General features: G+C 39.1%; 1 protein-coding gene across 14 annotated transcripts in view; it reads left to right on the top strand.

Annotated features, from left to right (window-relative positions):
* CADPS2 (calcium dependent secretion activator 2) overlaps nt 1-19,579 on the top strand; it is a 372,843-nt gene that overhangs the window by 159,292 nt on the left and 193,972 nt on the right. For all 14 annotated transcript variants that reach the window (XM_042467898.1, XM_042467896.1, XM_042467889.1 and 11 more), the window contains exon 7: nt 9,515-9,626. In XM_042467898.1, the coding sequence (XP_042323832.1) occupies nt 9,515-9,626 (112 nt within the window). The remainder of the gene's footprint in view (nt 1-9,514; nt 9,627-19,579) is intronic.

The following is a 19,579-nucleotide window of genomic DNA, read 5'->3' as shown; positions in this document are numbered from 1 at the left end:
GTTTGGCATTTTTCAGTGTTCTTTACCATTCTGTTGCTCAGTCTGATCTGTACCTTTGAGGGATATTCTTTCCTAACCTTTCCTAATGTTACCACTAATTTCTTCAAGGAAAGTTTTGATCTTATTTATTGCTTTTGGATATAATGTTCAAGTTGCTCCCTCTCTATGCTCAGTTCATTATTCATATTTCTTTCCCTTTATGATTTATTCCATACACAAATATGTTTTTCTAATTGCTGGTGCTAACCAAATTGCACACTATTGCAAAGCAGCAATTGAATCTTATTTAACATTGATCTTGATCGTTTGAATTACTTTTCAGTTTCTGCAAAATTAGGTTACCTCTGTTGACAGAATGTTTGTAGATGTCTTTAAAATGATATTACTCATACAATAAGCATTGCAGCTGTTAAATTTGTGTCACAGTGGGGGATGTAAGTAAATAACAGTTGAAACATTAAATTATTTGTGTATGCATTACTTATTTGGACATATGTGTAGCAGAGTTTTAACAAAAATAAGGTATTTACGTTCTAAAAGGACTGGAATGAACACTAGAAGTTCTTCAGAAATATATGTTGATGTTGAAAACTAATTAATTTTGGTGCAGCTTAGTATTCTGCACTACTGGTCTCCAAGTTGCAGATCTTTGTGACATGAATTAGAAGGTTGTTGGTATACTTATTACACTATTGAACGATTTTGTGTAATTCAGAATGAATAATTTATTTGGAACATCGATTCGCGCCTCTCGGTTGTTGAAAACAAGAATGTATTGTGCATTACAGAGACAGAAAACATTATGGAATCATAATTGTAAAATCATGTCCTTCAAAAGATGGAGTCCTGAATTTGAAAAGTGTGGAAGGATTGCAGAGACTTTGCATTGAGTTTCTTGAGCCAAAGTGTGAATCCCTGTTCAGCCGTGAAGATCTGCATGGTGATCTAGTTGGAAAATCAAGCATTGGCGCGTTACAAATTACGATGTGCCTTGCCCCTCACGCGTAACCGATACGTCAAGATAGCGGCGCCCTATACAGATGGGCACCGCCATCTTGACGTAGCGGACACTCTGCGTCCGCACGTCCAAACCCAGAAGAGACGTCGCAAGTGTGCGCTTTGGCACTTGCGACGTCTATTCCGGGTTGCCAGAAGGAGCGCAATTTTCACGCTCCATTTTTGCAGCACGGAGGAGTCGCGTGATTTGGCTGCTGCGGCTCTTCCACGCTGCAACCGGCAGCGGCCTGAGACCGCCCCTTTTGGGCGGTCTGTAACGGGCCATTGTCTCTAACCTCTGCTTTATTTGCTGTCACAGCAATTTAGGATTTTAGATAGTATAAGGCCCTTCTGCATGTTGGTATTTGTCTTTAGCCCATGTTTCTCCATATTATCTTCTATCTATTGCAATGCATGATCATAAATACTTTGTACATTTAATCAACCAGACCATATGACCACAGAAACCTCTAGGGTTGTGATCCTATCATACACATCTTTCTCTGCCTCTCTGTTTTCTCTCTTTTTATCAGCTTTGAGAAAGTGAGTTTGTTTTCTTTAAATAAAGTAATTTTTATTGAAATTCACTTATAAAATAGAAAATGAAAAAAGAAAGAAAAACAAGAAACAATTACATAACACACATAAAAAGAAACAAAACTGTCCATAATGACCAAAATAACCAAGACGTAACAGTTTCCCCATCCCCACCCCTTGACTCCCACATAACATTAACCGATTTTTATTCAATGTCTAAAATTACTCCTTACTAACCGTTATCCTGTGTGTGTGTGTGTGTGTGTGCGCGCGCGCGCGCATTATTTTCTGCCATACAGAAAAAAATTACAGTGCTCCCTTCTTTTATGCAGGGGATCTGTTCCGGCTCCCCACCTCATGTAAAAGAAATTGTTCGTATGCTTGAGCCCCATTACAAGTAATGGGGCTTGTGCTCATGGTGGCGTGCATGCACCACAGGTGCACACGCCATTGTTCCTTCTGGTGCCCAGCACCGCTTTCTTCTGGCGCTGTTTTCAGCGTATGCTGAAAGCAGCGTATAATGTGCCCACTTATGACGCAAGTGCACTGTACTACTTAAATGTCAAAACCTATTATAGCAACCTCTCCTTTTCTTGTTTTAACATAATCTGTAAAATCAGCTATGGGGCAAAACAGATCAGCACAATACACCGGCACAATATGCCAGCTTGGGGGCAGTCTGAGGGCGTGACATTTAAATGACGCACACCCCTATGGTGTCCACAAGTCAGCGTCATGCCACCTGCCTGTCCAGACAGGCAGTGTTGTGGTTCTCTGGCAGCATGGTGTTTATATATGATACAACATAAGACCACTGAAAAGCTGGCATTTTTCTGCCCCCCCCCCAAAAAAAAGCCCACATTGGATCAAGGCTGTGGCTTGTGGTTGCTGCAGCCTCGACCCAGTGATCAAAGGGGCAGTGTCAAGTGGCCTCTTTAGGGCTGTCTATTCCAGCCCTATGTTTGCATTGAGTTTTCCTTTAACCAGTTTGTTAATTTATTTCCTTTAATCATATAATAAGCCTCTGTTTTCTCTTTCCATTTTGTCTAAGAAAAATAATTCTGGTCCTAATGGTTATGTCTTCTTCCAAAATCTTTTGTATTGTCCTACAATTTTTAGCCAATATTTTTGTGCTTTTTGACTTGTCCACCATTAATGTTAAAATGATCCCACATGTTTATTACCCTGCAAGCATTTACTATTTTCTTTTTTATATAAGTTTTAGACTTAACTGGTATCAGATACCACCTGTACATCACTTGGAGGGGTATTCTTAAAATCATAGGAGCACGTAAACTTTAATCCCTTAAATCATACCTTCTCCCATTGCCCAAAATATATAATTTGATCTATATTCCTTGCGTACTTCACCAAACACTCCTTTACTTGATCATCTTCTGTTACAAATTTTAGTAACTTATATATTTTAGCTATTCTCTTCTCCATATATTAATTTTCCAAACTCTGTTTCTTATTTTCAAAATCAAATTTAATCTGGTCTTCCCTATAATGATCTCTTAATTGATAATATAGAGCCTGAACAGACAGGCAAAAAAAAAGCCTGCTTCCGGACGTCCTGGGCGTGCAGCGTTTAGACGCTACATATCCCAATGACAGCCAGAAGCTGCCTGGCTGCCCAGATGTGGATGGCTTCATGACGTTTCTGTGGTGCAGCATTTATATTCCACACACTGCCAGAGCATCTTAAAGCTGGTTTCAGTCCATGAAAGGGTAGGAAAACCTGGCTTTTTGCCCGCTGCAAAAGGAGCTGGCTTTGAGGCAGATTGGGGCTGTGGCGACTGTTCGCCATAGCCCCAATCCATCTTCAGATTATTGTTATTATTATTATTATTATTATTATTATTATTAATCTATTCCGCCTCTTCTAAGAATCAAAACAGGATTACATCAGTAAAATATACAATACAATCCAAACAATCAATAAAATGCTAATACTGAATAACACATCCCTATTAGTTCCTTAAAATATCCAATCATCAAATCGTTATCATAGTCAAGGTAGAGCCTGCACCAAAGGCAGGCTGTCCACACCATGTGACGTCAAGCAACGTTGTGCGATTATTATTATTATTTGCTGCCTGACCATAATGCTTGTATACCAACGCACAAACATACCACCAGTGACTTCCAATTACCTCCCTCTTCCCGTCCAGATACAGTACCATTCCATTGGATGCTCACCCATATGATCAGCCACACAATTACATCTGCAATGCACCAATTGCACACTGCATCGGTATACCCAGTGGCAAAGTACGATCATGGAGGCCTCCCCTATATGCCCCCTTCACCACATGCCCCCCTATTGGACTGTCTGGTTTGTGTATGTTGTAAATACATCCATTCCATTATTGGCAATCACGTTTTTGCTTTGCCACAGTCCCGCTCTAGCACTGGGCTGTTTATATGCTGATACGAAGATGCACATTTTCTGCCTAAAGTCAGAATATTCCATCTTCTTTTTTCGTCTAGTTTTCAGCCCCAGCGCATGCTTTCATTTCACTTCCCAGCCGCTTTTGCCTCATGCATCATCTAAACGCCCCACCTTCAAAGCGGCTAGAATCAGCTTTAGTTGGCCAGTGTGTTCTACTTCTTTGTCTTCAGTATACTAATCATGTTGAGTATTATATAATGTAATCCCAAGTGTTGGTAGTGCTTCTAGTAAATTATTTTACCAGTCTGCAGTGAATGAAGAGACAACAGTGATACAGAGAAAGAAATGAATGAGTGCACTAAGAGCATAGCTTGGAAAAGTTATTTTAGAGGACTCCTTCAGGACTCCCCAACCAGCATGTGAAGTATTCAAGGCTTGTAGTCCAGAAAGTTCAGTAGCTGAGGGGTTTTGATTTTTATGTTGGATTTCTGAGCTCTGACATAAGTGATGCTACTACAGAGCGAACTGATATCTCTCTGCCCCATCAGTAAATGTTGCTACTTTCAAGAAGTGCTCCTATTTACACAAATATATTTGGAAATCATATTTCTGATCCTGATAGAGTATGAGTAAATAATGGCATGTTATATATGTAGTGATGGGGCCTAAATACCTTAAAGGAACCAGATTATGTATGATGTTGGAAGCTAAGCAGGGTCATCCCTAGTTACTATTTGGATGGAAGAATAGCAGGTGCTGTAGGCTACATTTCAGAGGCAGGAACTGGTAAATCATCTTTAACTTTATCTAATTCCTACCTCATTTTCATACCATCTTTGTTTTATATTAGGTTGCAAAACTTTGTGTTTTCTTCTCACACTGAATTCTGTGCAATTTGTATTTTTTTCTAATTTGAGCATTAATTCTCACACTCTACCATATTTATACAATTTCTTATTGACTGAAACGTGTGTGTGTGTGTGTGTGTGTGTGTGTATCAGCATGTGCAATTTAACCATTTGTTTTTATGAATTAGGTGCATTATTTTATGTGCAGTTTATTTCTTGGAAATAACTAAGGAATCAAGCATATAGACATCTGTCACATTTAGATAGATGTGCATATGCTTGCGGGAAGATTGAGTAAATTTGTTTTCTACTGCTGCAGTGACAAGGACAGAGAGCAATGGACACAAATTAAGGAAAAATGATTCCACACAAACATTAGGAAGAACTTCCTGACAGTAAGAGCTGTTCAACAGTGGGATAGACTGCTTCAGAGTGTGGAGGAGTCTCCTTTGGAAGTTTTTAAACAGAGGTCAGGAGTGCTTTGATTGTGTATTTCTGTGTGGCAGGGAGTTGAATGGAATGGCCTTTGTGATCGCTTCAAACTCTATGATTCTATTATTTTCTTTCAACAAATCTCAGGTGTAAACATGCTATTTTAATCAAGCCTGCCAAGTCATATCATATTGATTTGTATCCCTAGCTACATATTACTTCTGTTATGCATACAAGCTTTTCAGCATGAAGAAAACGAAGCAAAAATTATCCCAGTAGTAGGTTAAATGCTGTGATATAATTGCCCTCCAGATGTGTTGGGATACAGTTCCTATTGTCACTACCCTGCTTGATAGATTAGTAGGAGGTGTAGTCCGCATCTGGAGAACACCTTGTTAGGGAAGCTGATATAAATAATAGACATGTGTATTTGCATGACAGACTCTTGAGTAAACTTTAAGAGTTCAAAGTGAACTGGTGAGCTGGGTATATTTTAAACATTTGTCTTTTGTTGGTAAATGTAAACATCATGATTTCATGGAGGCAGATGCCTCCTTGGCTTGCTTACATTTTTTCTGTCTACTGGGACTGTATAGGTTTAAAGTGTATTCCCTTTCCTCCTGCAATTACATTTTTAGATATCATTCCAAACTTGATATTATTCCCCCCTCTTCCATATCCTTTAAAACTCTACATAAACATGCTAAAGGTGCTGTATTTTCAAGACAGAGGACACGCAGGATGCTGACATTTGGCTTATTTCCCTTTCACTGCCACTATCATGTCAGGGCTACATGAGTATTAAATCTGCAGTGACTGACATGTTGTAATTGCTTCATTCCCATATAAGAGATTGCAGTATTTTGTCTCCAAGGCACCCATTCCTTGCAATGGAATCAATTCACATTATGATAGGTCAGAGATAGGATAGGTGCTTCAGGGAATGAGGGAGAATCAAAACCGATAACTTGAAAATACATAACTGTTTCCATAGAGAGATAAAGGCATATGAATTTAGGATAGCTAGATATGTGTTAATAGTCTAAAACAGATTAAATTCTAGAAATGTAACGTAACACATGTAGTTGACTCTCTCATGAGTAGTCAGCCTCCATAACAATATTGGCAGAATCCAACAATGCACTGCTGAAATCTTTTGAATTTGCCAATATTGGCATTTCCCTTTCTCCTGAAGCTCTTCTGCCACACACCTTAGAAATGTGAGCATCCCTCCAGAGCAGATTTTTTAGCACCAGAGAGTGGGGAGAAGCAATTAACTATGGTTCCATCTGACCAAGAGCACTTCTGTCTTATCTGGATTAAGTTTCAATTTGTTTGCCTTCATCCAGTCTATTACTGATGACAAGCTCTGGTGTAATACCAGAACAGCCTCCTTACATTGAGGTGGGAAGGAGTAGTGGAGTTGAGTGTCATCTGCATATTGATGGCACCATACCCCAAAACTCTGGATGACATTTCCCAGCAGCTTCATGTATATATTAAATAGCATAGGGGACAACACAGAAACCTGAGGGACCCCACAGGCCAATGACCAGTGCGTTGAACAGGAGTACCCCAACTTCTGGGTTTGCCACCCCAGGAACGAAAGAAGCCACTGTAAAACAGTACCTCCAAGTCCCATCCCAGAGAGGCAGTCCAGAAGGATACCATGGTCAATGGTATCGAAAGCTGATGAGAGGTCCTGCAGAACTAACAGAGACACACTTCCCCTGTCCAGTTCCCTGCGTAGGTCTCTGTTCCATAGCCAGGCCTGAAACCAGAATGAAATGGATCTTGATAATCTGTTACATCCAGAAACCCCTGGAGTTGAGAAGCCACCATACATTCCAATACCATTATCTAAGACACATGTGGTGGCTTTCATTGTAGGCTAAATGCATATTAATTGACCTTAGTGGTATTATGCCCTGGGCCCTTTCAAGAAACTTTACCCTGGCATCCCATGGTAAACCAAATTAGATATCCAGTTTTAGGGAGAGGTCATATTGCATTGACAGAGCACACATTTTGCATGCAGAAGGTAAATATTTTAAATAAATAAAACAGGTTTCTTAGCACAACCACCCCTCCCCATAGAAATGCAATCAAGGAAGCAGAAAATATTTATTGCAACATTTGTCCTAGCCAATAAAATACACAATTGCAATGCCTTTAGAGAGTTGCACAGTATCTGTGGTAGGAGACTATAATGGAATGAAAAACCAGTAATCTCTTTTTGTCCTCATGGAAAAAGATACAGTGTAAAATACAGGGAGCAGATTACTTCTAAACTCAAATACAAATACTTACAGTAACCAAAACCTGGTTGTGTGTTTATATTAACTTGATGTAAAACTTACACAATGACATAGCTAGGAGGTGGAGGTGTACTGTGATTTCCCAGTGGAAAACATTTTTTCTACATAAATGCTGTTTTTTTCAAATAAATCATCATATAGTTCCCCTAAAGTCACCTTTCATTGCAAAGCCCACAGAAAGCTGTTCACATCCTTTTCTTTTTAATACGTGTGTGTGGAGAGTTGATGTGTTCTTATTGCATATTAATATAGATGGATATATTCAAACATCTTTTTAAAAGATGTTTATTGAAAGCCAACATAAACCTGTTGGTTATATGCATATTCATGCTTCCATAAAAGACTTGGATTTTATATAATTTAGTGATTTTTGTATTAAGACATATTTGTTTTTTGTTTTTGTTTGGCCAGTTATGGTTTCTGCCTCAGTCTGAGGACTAAGGTGTTTAACATTGGGAGTCTAAAAGACAAGGCAAGCTGAAGACAATTTGATATCTGGGGTCAAGCAGCAAAAGGTTAACCTCAACAAAGATATAAAGGAATCCTTAGCACCTGCGAGGTTGAGAAAAAGATTTGACCATAGGCTTTTGAGATACTAGTCCACTTCATCAGGTGCATGCCGCAAAACCTCTATATATTTCATACAAATTACATACTTCTCAAGGCACTTGAGACAGAAAATTCCCCCAATGTTTCCACTTTCTGGCAAGAAAAAAAATGCTATTCTTTTCTGCCTCTTCAGTGCACCCCAATAAACTCTGCTTCAGGGCCAGTCCTACCAAAACCTACTGACTGACTGCATATACCTTCATGTGACATGATTTTAGTAGGTAATTATTGCTAAGATAATGATATCAGACCAGAGGAGATGAGGCAGCTGCTTTGGCCTTTTGAAATTCATTGTGGTTTATAGTGATCATTTTGGCTGTCTGAGCTTTTCTTTGCAAAGAATCAGGGGTGTAGTATAAATCTGAAATACTATAGTGCTGCATGACTGACCCTGTATATTTTAGGCCAGAATTCTGCCTTTTAAAAGCTTGAAAATTCCAGTCTTCATTAAATCAAGATAATTTGTAAAACATTTTGATAATTGAATATAACTACATCATATTGATTATGTACAGGATCAGTTTCTCAACTCATGAGCCCTCAAATTAAACTATCAGTGCCCACACACACATACATGCACCCACTTGCACACATGCACATAGATGATGTAGATATAGACATAGTTATAAATACAATGAGAAAATACTACAGTATGTGGCTAATAGGTTATGTGTTGAGGATATCTGCATATTAGATTGAGTGACATCATAGGATAATGTGGTCCAATGTCTACTACCTTGTGGAGACAGTAACTTTGTACAGTGAATTCACTGAAATGAATGGAAGTCATCATGAATTTGTTAGGGGCACAGTGGAAACAGCTGTTGGTGGTGCTGCAACAGCTTTTAATTCTGCAGTTTTGTGACATTGTCTCTATAGTCCATGCACACAATCATTACCCCACCATTAGTCCTTATGTTGTGTTTCTCATCATACTGATCCTTCAGATTGACTTGTCCTACTATCTCTGGAATCTGGTCATGAGTTAAGGATACCTTTACAGTGTTGTATGAGAAAATTGTATAAAATGTTTGAAAAACAATATTGTATAATTATTCTTAATATCAGCTTATTTTAATTGAGGAAGTATGGACTAATCCAGCAGAAATGTGTACATGTTCATCTGCTTGATAATGCACATTCTCTGACAGTAGTCAATCTTTCATTGCACCATCTGTCACATTAGATGATTTTTAATTACAGCACTAATAAGTGAAAATCATTAAAGCTCTTTCACCCTGGGAAATGAGTGTTCAGATGGAGGCATCGTCTCTATGGGCAGGTAAAAACTATTGCATTTATTTTTGGAGGCCCAGGAGCAATTGCCACTTGCTTTTAATATGTTTGGACTTTGAATGTTACCATTTCTTTTGTTCCAGATGGGGTACTCAAGGGGATTTTACCACAACTCATCCTCGGCCTATAGTCAAAGTAAAACTTTTTACAGAGAGCACTGGAGTCCTGGCGCTCGAAGATAAGGAGCTAGGAAGGGTGAGTGCTAGATAAATTTTACAAAATATTCACCGGGGAAACTTCATTGTGAGCCCCTTAGTTATTAATCGGTTTCATACCACAGTATATTCTTGTGAAGCTCTCATGTATTTCACTGGGACCCATGGAAGAGAAAGAATCAGTTGTGGCCAGAATTACATGGAGAATGAGAAGATAGCTGGCAGCTTTAATTCATAAAGCACCATTTATCATTAATTCATGTTTATCCTTAAAAAAAAAATCAGAAGCTTTTACTTGGTAAAAACCTAACCTGGTCCTAAGTAAGAAAATCTTAATCAATGGTTTAACCTTAGTTGGTTAGTAGATCTGTTTGCATCTAGCCCTGCAAATTAGGGTTCTTCACTACTATATTTTCTTCTCAGGAAGTTCTAAGATACAAAGATAAAATTTATACCTCAGGTGAACCCCAGGCAATATGTGTATGACATACATCATTTGGAGTTCAGTCTAGTATCGATCACATGGGTGGGTGCCTTGTTGTGACCTCAGAAGGAATTACTTGCACCAGTAGTGGTAGTGGCAGCCCCAAGTTGCACAGTGAAATACTATGTAAGCAGCCACCTGGCATAGCTCTGGAGTGCTGCCGATTTTCCTGGAAAGACAGATTGCAGCGAGTGGGGGGGAGGAGGAACCATTTCATTTGGCTCGTGTAGACATCCCCCAGGAGAAAGGAGATCCACAGTATGCATCTATTACTAAGAAAGTAGTCTCTTATATAGGTACATGGATTATTTTGTTTTGTTGTTTTAAGAGGGGTTCACACTACTGAAACATGGAAGAAAGTTATTTGTTGTTGTTAACTGTTGTAACTGTCCTTGAGATGACCTCAGCTTATGGTGACCTTGTGGATGAGACAACTTCAAGACTCCCTGTGCTCAACTACTCTGCTCAGGTCCTGAAGGCCCATGGCTGTGGCCTCCTTGATTGAGTCTATCCATCTGGCATGCAGTCTTTCTCTTTCTAGTTCCTTCCACCTCTCCTAGCATAATTGTCTATTCTAATGAGTCATCTCTTCTCGTGATGTTGCCAAAGTATGACAACCTCAATTTTGTCATCTTGACTTCCAGGGAGCTCAGGTTTTATATGTTCTAGAACCCATTTGTTTGTCTTTTTGGCCAACCATGGTGTCCTTAGCACTCTTCTCCAGCACCACATCTTGAATGAGTTGTTTTTCATTCTGTCAGCTTTCATCACTCTCCAACTCTCATATCGAAACATTGTGATGGGAAATATGTTGACTTGCATTGGACTTTGATTATATTCTTAACTTTGTATATGCAAGTTATACAAGTATACTCTTGGTGTATAGGATGGTGAATGTCCGCAGATGGCAGTCCTTGGACTAAATCTAAGCCTCTAATAAGTGTGATCTGCTCTTCACAGAGGTAAAAAATATGTAGAGCAGCTATCGCTGTTTCTTCTGTTACTTGTCAGAATTTCTTGAAGGAGGTAAATTTATTTATTTATTTATTTATTTTATATGCCACCTTTTTCCCTGAAGAGACTCAAGGTGGCTCACAGATTTTTTAAAAAATTACAATAAATTTTTAAACATTTAAAATCATATAAAAACAATTTAAAATTACATTTAAAATATATAGAAGTTAAAAGGCATGACAAATAATATGTTCAATATAAAAAACACCATGCCATGCCTATGTTTTAAACACCTGCTTAAATAAAAACTGTGGGGTGCAATTTTAGTTTCCCAGGGTGTTAACCCTTTTAAAAGGAAACAAACATATGCAAGTTTGAAAGTTAAACTTGTAAGAGTTCACTCCACCCCTGCAGAAGCTATGAGATCCAGTGAGTCTAAACCCTACTAGGTAATGATCAGCTCATGACAATGGAACTACAGAGAGTTCCTACGCTCCCAGATCACTGTCATCCAGCCACAAATAGAAAACCAGGCCCAGAGTTTTCCAGCAACATGAGTGTCCCCAGATATTACTTGAGACAGTCACATGATTGTCATGGTGGACATGAAATCCTGAGCTGTTCCTGACAGATCACTCTCCACGTAGATCTTGATGTCCCCCAGTACAACAAGCCGAGGGGACTCAACCACCACCGAGACTAACTCAGCAAGCTCAGGAATGGCGACTGCTGTGCAGCAGGTGGACGGTACACCAACAGAATTCCTATTATGTCCCAGCGACATACCTTTAACTAAACACACTCAAACCCAGTAGACTGGGGGACAGGGCACCTGATAAGGGAGATGGAATCCCGATAGACCACTGCAACTCTACCTTCCTGCCCCCAAGCCTCTCCTGCTTCTGTACGGAGAACCCAGGTAGACAAAGCTGGGAGACATTTTCAAACGGCATTTTCAGCCCAGGGAGCCTGTTAACAAGGCTATACATATTATTTGAATTGGGGGTCAGTTTGGGAGTAACCAGCACCCTGTGAGTGTAGCCTTATATTAATTGGAATGCCTAAAGAAAAATGTTTTCATATTTTATATTTGTTTGGATACTGGAGAAGAGAGTTGAATGAATGTTTTCTGATTCTATTGTATTTTTTGATAAAGAGAGAGCTGATTATGCTGTTTCATAAGCCACTGTAAGGTAGGATTTTTGCAAATACTATAAAATATGTAAGAATAATCAGGCTTTGTAGTCTCCATAGAGTATCTGGTCTATTGATTGCAGATTTTAAAACAAACTACTTTGAACTCTTCAAAAAAAGTGTGGGAAAGATTTGAAAAGCTAGACTGGAGATTGTAACATTAAGTAGTATAGGTGTGGTATTGACAGGTGTAAGGAGAACAGAAAGTCAAAATATTGGTGAAATAGATAAATCGGTAATTGATGGATAGGAAGTGAGGTATGAAAGAAAGATGGTAAAGGAAAATGAGAGAAGGTTAGAGTAAGTGTAAGGATGGTAAAAGAGAGAGGGATGGAGAATAAGTTGCATAGGGAAAGAGAAGAGAATGGAGGAATGCGGAGGAGAGAAAGATAAAGAGGGTATGAAATAAGTAGTAAGGAAAATAAAATTAAGAGATAGATGGGAAAGGTACAAAGTTGAAGTGTGAGAAAATGAAAGATCATTAATACTGATTGTAGTTATAAGACAAGACACAGATGAATGTGTGTTGTAAAGTGTGTGTTGTACACTTGTAAGTATGGATGTCTTTATATTTTTATGTTGCTATGATTGGATGTATTTTAAGAATTATGTTTGTGTTTTAATATGTTTAATAAAAATTAATTTTAAAAAGTGTGAGTTAAGTATGTGAGTTAGAATTACCAAGGAATCATTATTAGCTAGCAAAACACAGGCCTTCCTAACTCAGTTTCACAAAATTGTGAGGCTCATTGTTCATTAGACCCAATGAACATCACACGGTGATGTTCCAGTTAAGAACATTGTGTTCATATAATGGTTTAAGAATGTCATCTTAGCTGTTGCAATTCTAGCTTACATTAGTGGATAGCTTCTTATCTGTAAGATTCTTTTACAGCAATCAAAACTCATTTCTGTTACCTTGAGCCAAATGACTCCTAATGACAAATTCCCTAATGAAAGTCCATCTTTCTTTCCCCCACTAGCAGAGTTACCTTTTTTAAAAAAATAGTACAATACCACTGAATTATGTCTTTTATTGTCCATGAAGTCTCTTTAGGCATTCAGTGGTGAATCTTCAGAATTCTGAACCTCAATCCAGACAAGCAAGTCTCATTATATGTAGAAAAGTTATTGCCTAATTCAACATGCAACATTTTAGGAAGATGCATTTCTATTTTAATCAGAATAGTCCTTTTGAATACTTTCAGTTCTGCTACATTAAATTATATCACAACTTCCAGTCTTATGCAAAATGTATGATGCACAGCTAATTTAAATATTTTTTAATCTTTCCAAAATATTCCTCTCTTATACTGCTTTCTGAACATTTTTTAAAAATGATAGTAAATTCAAAATAAGTTATTTCAGGTAGTTCACTCATTCCAATATCTGTCTAAGATGTGTGACTGAAGATATGCTTGGCTGAGAATGTGAGGTAAAAAAATAATTGTAAATGTCTTGCTGGTAATAGTAAGCTATGGTTTAGCACTCCTTGAATGAGCTGATACAAATCTTTGTGAAGCCTTGGGATTGTGCAGTCTGCTTCCCAATCACAACCACACAAGCTGATCACTGAAAGCACTGATCCCACCCCCCATTCTCTCACCCATCAATTCTTCAGAGTTATGGCTGCTAGAATTTTCTAAGTTCTTTGGCACTGTTTTCCTTTCCTTCATCCTTAGATCTTTTGTTACATGCCCCTAAGTTTTACCCTCAACTTATCCATGGGTGATATCAAAATCCATAGTTTTGCCCCCCAAACTTGCCCTTGACTTTTACATGAGGTCGGCTTATAGTCAAGTATATACAGTAATTGCTGTTAACCAAAAAACAGAGTCCCTCTCCCGCAGCACTGGCTGCTGCTGTCAGGGGAGTGAAGGCTGAAACCAAAGTTGAAATGCTGAAGCAAAAAGCTTCAATTGGAGTCTTTCTTGTCACACGCACACATACACACACTGAAGGAGCCTCCAAGTTTTGCCCTCAACTTATTCATGGGTCATGATAAAATCCATAGTTTTGGCCCCCAAAACCTGCCCTCGACATATACATGAGGTTCACTTATAGTCGAGTATATATGATAGCTAAAATAGAAGGTCCCCAAATCTACCTCAGTACCCTCCAAACACACGTTAGATAAAATAACACAGATAAGAGTTGCTCTTTACAAATGTACAAAAAGTAATGGTTACCAGTATTTGTTTTGAAAATAACCATAATGTCTTCCTTATTTCAAAAAGTAAAGCATTGGAAAAAAACACTGTTAATTGTGGTTACTTTTTAGTACTATTTAACAGCAGTCTCATTTGTTTGAAAAGTGAAACTACATTTTCCCACAGCTCTCCTTCAGGCAACCTGACAGAAGGAGAAAGAAGCAGAGGCACATGAGCCTAAGGCATTGCTTGGACTTGTTCCAGCTTGTCCACATTGTGCTAAACCATTATTGAGCAGAAGTGAAACAGCTCATTATTGGCTGTATTTATTGAGTTAAAATCCACAAATGCTAATGGTCATTTCCAGTTTAGAGATTTTTGGGGCTCAGAGTATGTGACTTGCCCAAGGTAATCCATTAGGTTTTTATGGCCAAGTGAGGATTCGGATCCTGATATTCAGTGTTGTAGTCCAACCCTAAGACTACTGTGCCACTCTGGCTCTTCCCTTTAACAAAAACACCACACCAAATTGGAAATACACCAACTAGCAAATGTATGTTTTAAATGCCCAATATAATATGCTGATGTTGAGATTATCTTCAATTGTGGTGTTGATTGCTGAGACTAATTTTAAATAAACATAACATAAATGAACCATGATCACTTTTGTGTCAGAACTTCATGCAGAATGCAGATGCTCAAGAGGGAAAGACCAAAGCGATTTGCATGTTTGTTTATTCTTTAAAATATTATCTCTTGTGACTTTCAAGGTGAAGGATAATTTCTTCCCTAGCCATAAACAGGCAATACCTCATTAATAGAATGAGATAGGCAAGGAGAAGGAGACTGTTCAGACTCAATCTGGATAAGTAATCCTGGAGATTTTGCAAAGCACACATGTTCAAGCTTAGATTCTGGCTTTTTTTGACCATGAAAACATTAGAAGTTAATTTTGACAACAGGCAAATTGCAAAGAAAAAGAGTGGGTTGGGATCACCAGTTTATTTTGTTGGGTCTGCTTTAAGAATGGGTAAATCTGGATTCTGGATTCAACAACAGATTTGCAGCTATTGTTTTTCCACACTTCTTAAAACACATTCTGATTTTAGGATCAGGAATGTTAATTTCTTGCTTTTTTTAGGGCCATGTTCTGCCTTTTAAATATCAAGATATTCAAGCCTACTAATTCAAAGTGACAGTTATTGTACTTGCCTAACAAACAAATTAATGCAATGTGCAAACAGCAGGTGTTGTCTGAGTATAGAGATTATTTTAATATAAAGATAATTTAGTCTTGTTCTTTTGATGATTCATTCTTTAAAGTATTGTTTTTGAGCTGTTCATCATATCATAAACTAGCCAGCACTATCCTTTACCCACCATAGCACTATCTTTCCATGGTGGTGGGATTATGTGCTCCTGTGAGGCATGAAGCTACGTTGAGGGTAGCAGTGCTGCTGCTAGGGTCTCATATGTCAAACAGGCTTTTGCCAGGAGCCAGATTAAATGTGCCAAACAGCTACTGGACAGCAGCAGTAGTGGGGGATAGCACTGGCAAGGGAATGTTTCAGAGGTGATGGCAGTGGCACCATAGCTAACACCTGTTAGTGCTGAACAAAAGGAAGTCCAGTAAACCCTCTCTGAATTATCAAGAAAACCCCAAGATGAAATAATATAAAATGAAATGAGAGAATGCCAAAATATGACACTTCCAAGTCAGAAGGTACTCAACAAGCTGAGATACAAGCAGAACACAACTACAGGTAAAACTGGGTGTTGATTCAAGCCAAAAGGACGTTCAGCTGCTGATGTGCTCAGAGGCAAAAAGAAAGTCCTAAGCTGCACAATACATTTGAATTGGTGTTTATCCATACTACTTGTAAAAAGTAGCTTGCTGACATCTCCTGCATATTTTAAAACAACAAAAACATTTTTCATCTCATCATTGGTCATTGCTGTTGTTCCTTCTTAGAACTGGAATCCCTTCTTTGTTGTATGCTTACTACACTTTTATCTAATTCTTTTCAAAATCTGACAATGTGGGTGTCTCGTTTTTCACTGCTTTTCTTCTTCCTTGTCCAAGGTTTTTATCACCCTACACAATTTACACAAACATCTGCAGACATGTTTTAAGAGCCCCTATTCTTCAGTAGTTGAATTTGGCTCTACATTGGCCCGGTAACAGCTTCTGTTAATCATAGACACCATGATCAATAGCCCTTCCCTTGCCTCTTGGATCATAGGTCATGCCCTTCTTTAACTCAAGTATATAATTCCTTTGTATTTTCTCTAGTCTACATGTCATATTAATATTGGTTCAGCCTTACCTAGCTTTCAACCTGTCATCAGAGCACTTCATGTTCCTTTTTGTAAAATAGGAAGGTTTCTACATTGCTATCAGAGGGTTATACTGCTAATTTTTCAGTGTAGCAGCCTCATTAGTGGGAATTTTTCTAGCTAGTCTTCTTCAGTGAACCTACTCTTAATTCTTAGTGGCTGATTTCTTGATGGATTTAGACAGTGCAGTGTGATGTCATCCATCTCAAGGAGACTGAAGTTATAACCTGTAAGCTGAGGTAAGCACACATCAGCCATGGTAGATATTTTATTTTCCTTTCAGGTTCAGTCTTTTGAAGCTGATGGAGCAGCTACAGGTCAAGAGGAAGCAGAGTTTGATGGATTTAATATAGGAGAAACTGCTACTACTGCTATTGCTTCCTCTAGCTCAAGAACAATGAAAGGTTGAACAGGCCTACTGAAAATGCAGATAACATGGCCCATGTAAGGCAAAATGGCACATGTTGCTTGAGACAGATTGAGATGATTCAGAGCATAGTATTAAAGATTAGGGCATATCAAATAATTAGGAAAGTGGTCAGTCTATTTTCACAGAATAGGTTATGATCGTGTTACTACCAAAATGGGAACAATATTGAGAGTAAGAGAGATCTGCCTTTAAAATATTTATGAGGTTCCTTATATTAGATGTTGCCTGCTCTCAGTGGCATCACTAAGGGTGTGTGTGGTAGTGTGGCCCGCACCAGCTGACACCCCAGAGGGGGGTGACACCCGATCAGGCCATCCACCTCCCACTTTGGGGAAAAGATGACCCTGACTAGGAGGCCTCTACTGCCACAAAGAGGGAGAAGGTGACATGTGCCTGGCCCTGATTCCCTGTGTCTTTGGCAGTTTCCTCATGAAGAGGCTGCTGCTGCAAGAAGAAGAACAGAACTGCCACTACTGCGGGGAATCAGCCATCTCCCTCCTCACAGTGGTGGAGGCCTCCTCATGAGCACATCTGGCCCTAATTCTCCAAAGCAGCAGCGGTTCCATCACGAGGAGGCTGCTGCCTCTGCAAGGAAAGAAAAGGCCAAGCATGCCTGGCCTGGATTCCTTGCAGTGGCTGCAGTTTCTCCCTTCTTATAGTGGCAGCAGCCTTCTCATTAGGAAACTGAGGCTGCCACAGGTAATCGGGGTCCGGTATGCTTGGCCTTCTTCCTCGTGGTGGCAGAGGCCTCTTCATCAGTGCGCCCAACTCAATTCCCTGCAGCGACAGCAGTTTCTCCCTCTTTGTGATGGTAGCAGCCTCTTCATGAGGAAACTGCTGCCTCCACAAGGAATCAGGGCCGAGTGCTCTCATGAGGAGGCCTCTGCAGCCGCGAGGAGGGAGAAGGCTGAGCACTCCTGGCCCTGATTTACCATGGCGGCAGCAGTAGTTTCCTCAGAAGGAGGTCACTACACCATGAGAAAGAAGGGCTAAGTGTGGTCTTAGCCCAGCCCCTGCACCAGGTGATACCTGGGGGAGTGGGATGCCCCTGCCTGCTAACTGGACAAGGCAGGGTACAGAAGGAAGTTCATAAGCCTGAGGACTTTTTTTTCTTGATATGTATAAGAGGCTTAAGGACTGAATGGGCCTGTTCTAATTTGTGATAACAGAATAAGAGTTAACAAAAGAATGGGATCATAGAAGGGACCTCAGGGTCCCCTAGTCCAATCCCTGCCAGTGCAGAAGATGCACTGCTACTAATTGGTGCAATTCAGCATCTGCTTACAAACCCTTTACAGATTAGACCCCTCCCATTCCCAGGGCAGTTGTTTTCATCATTGAGCAACTCATACTCTCAGGAAGATCTTCCTTATGTTAAGTCAAGTCACTTTTTTGGACTGTTTGGTACAGATCCTACACTGGAGCAAACAAATGTTTTCCCCCCATCTGTGTAAAGTGCTTCATGTATTTCAAAGTCATCATCATATTACTTTTGTGTGTGTGTGTGTGTGTCTTCTCTAAGGTAAATAAATCCAATTTCTTAAACCTTTATTATCAGGAGGTTTCTGGGCCATTCACTATTTCTGTCATTTTCTTCTAGACATAATGTGATTTTTCAATTTCCTCTTTGGAGATTGGAAGACTATTACTCCTGGAATAGACTATTCAAATATATTTAGACAAGTTTGTTAGGTGTTGAGAAATCCTGACAAGAAGAATCCTGGACTGATGATACTCTCTGAAGTTCAGGAGTTATTCTGTGCAAAATTTGTACAGATTTAATTTGCATAAATAATAGCATTTTCTGCACAGGAAACAGCTTCTTCTGTGGGGAAAGTGCCTTTTCCTGTGCAGAAAATGCTGCCTTTTGTGCAAAACAGCAATGTGTGCATTTTGTTCAGAATAAGTCTCGATTTTGAATATGCTTCAAAAACTGTATGGCTTTCAAATACTTTCTCATAGTCAGAGGAAAACTGCTAAAATTACTTCTTGCTTTGATCAAGAAAAATAGTGAAAAATTCCCTCACTTACTAAGGATATTGTTTCTAGTTTTCATGAGGTACAGGTCTTCTGGCAGAAATAATTTTTACAGAAGTATAAGACTTTGTCCAAGAAACTGAACCTTTCCCAGAGGTACCATTGCTAAAATGTAGCCAGTTGTTCACTTCCAGTATTATCTCTCTTCCTAGACTGTGACCTTTAACTGGAAGGAATTGTGAAAATACCACTTCTTTCCCAGAACTCCAGAGTTATTTGCAATACATTCAAAGAGGTACCTAGTGGTATCTTTCACTCCCATCTGAATCAGAAAAAAAAACGATTAACACTCAGAGAGCTTGTTGAGTCTTGGCAAACCTTCCATCACAGACTGAGTACATGCATGAGGGAGATAACATACAGTCAGCCCTCCATGACCACAGATTTTTTTATCCACAGATTCAAGC

Source organism: Sceloporus undulatus, chromosome 5 (genome assembly GCF_019175285.1).
Source record: "Sceloporus undulatus isolate JIND9_A2432 ecotype Alabama chromosome 5, SceUnd_v1.1, whole genome shotgun sequence".
Taxonomy (NCBI): Eukaryota; Metazoa; Chordata; class Lepidosauria; order Squamata; family Phrynosomatidae; genus Sceloporus; species Sceloporus undulatus.
The sequence above is the reverse complement of the archived record's forward strand: the minus strand, read 5'-3'. Positions and strand labels throughout refer to the sequence as shown.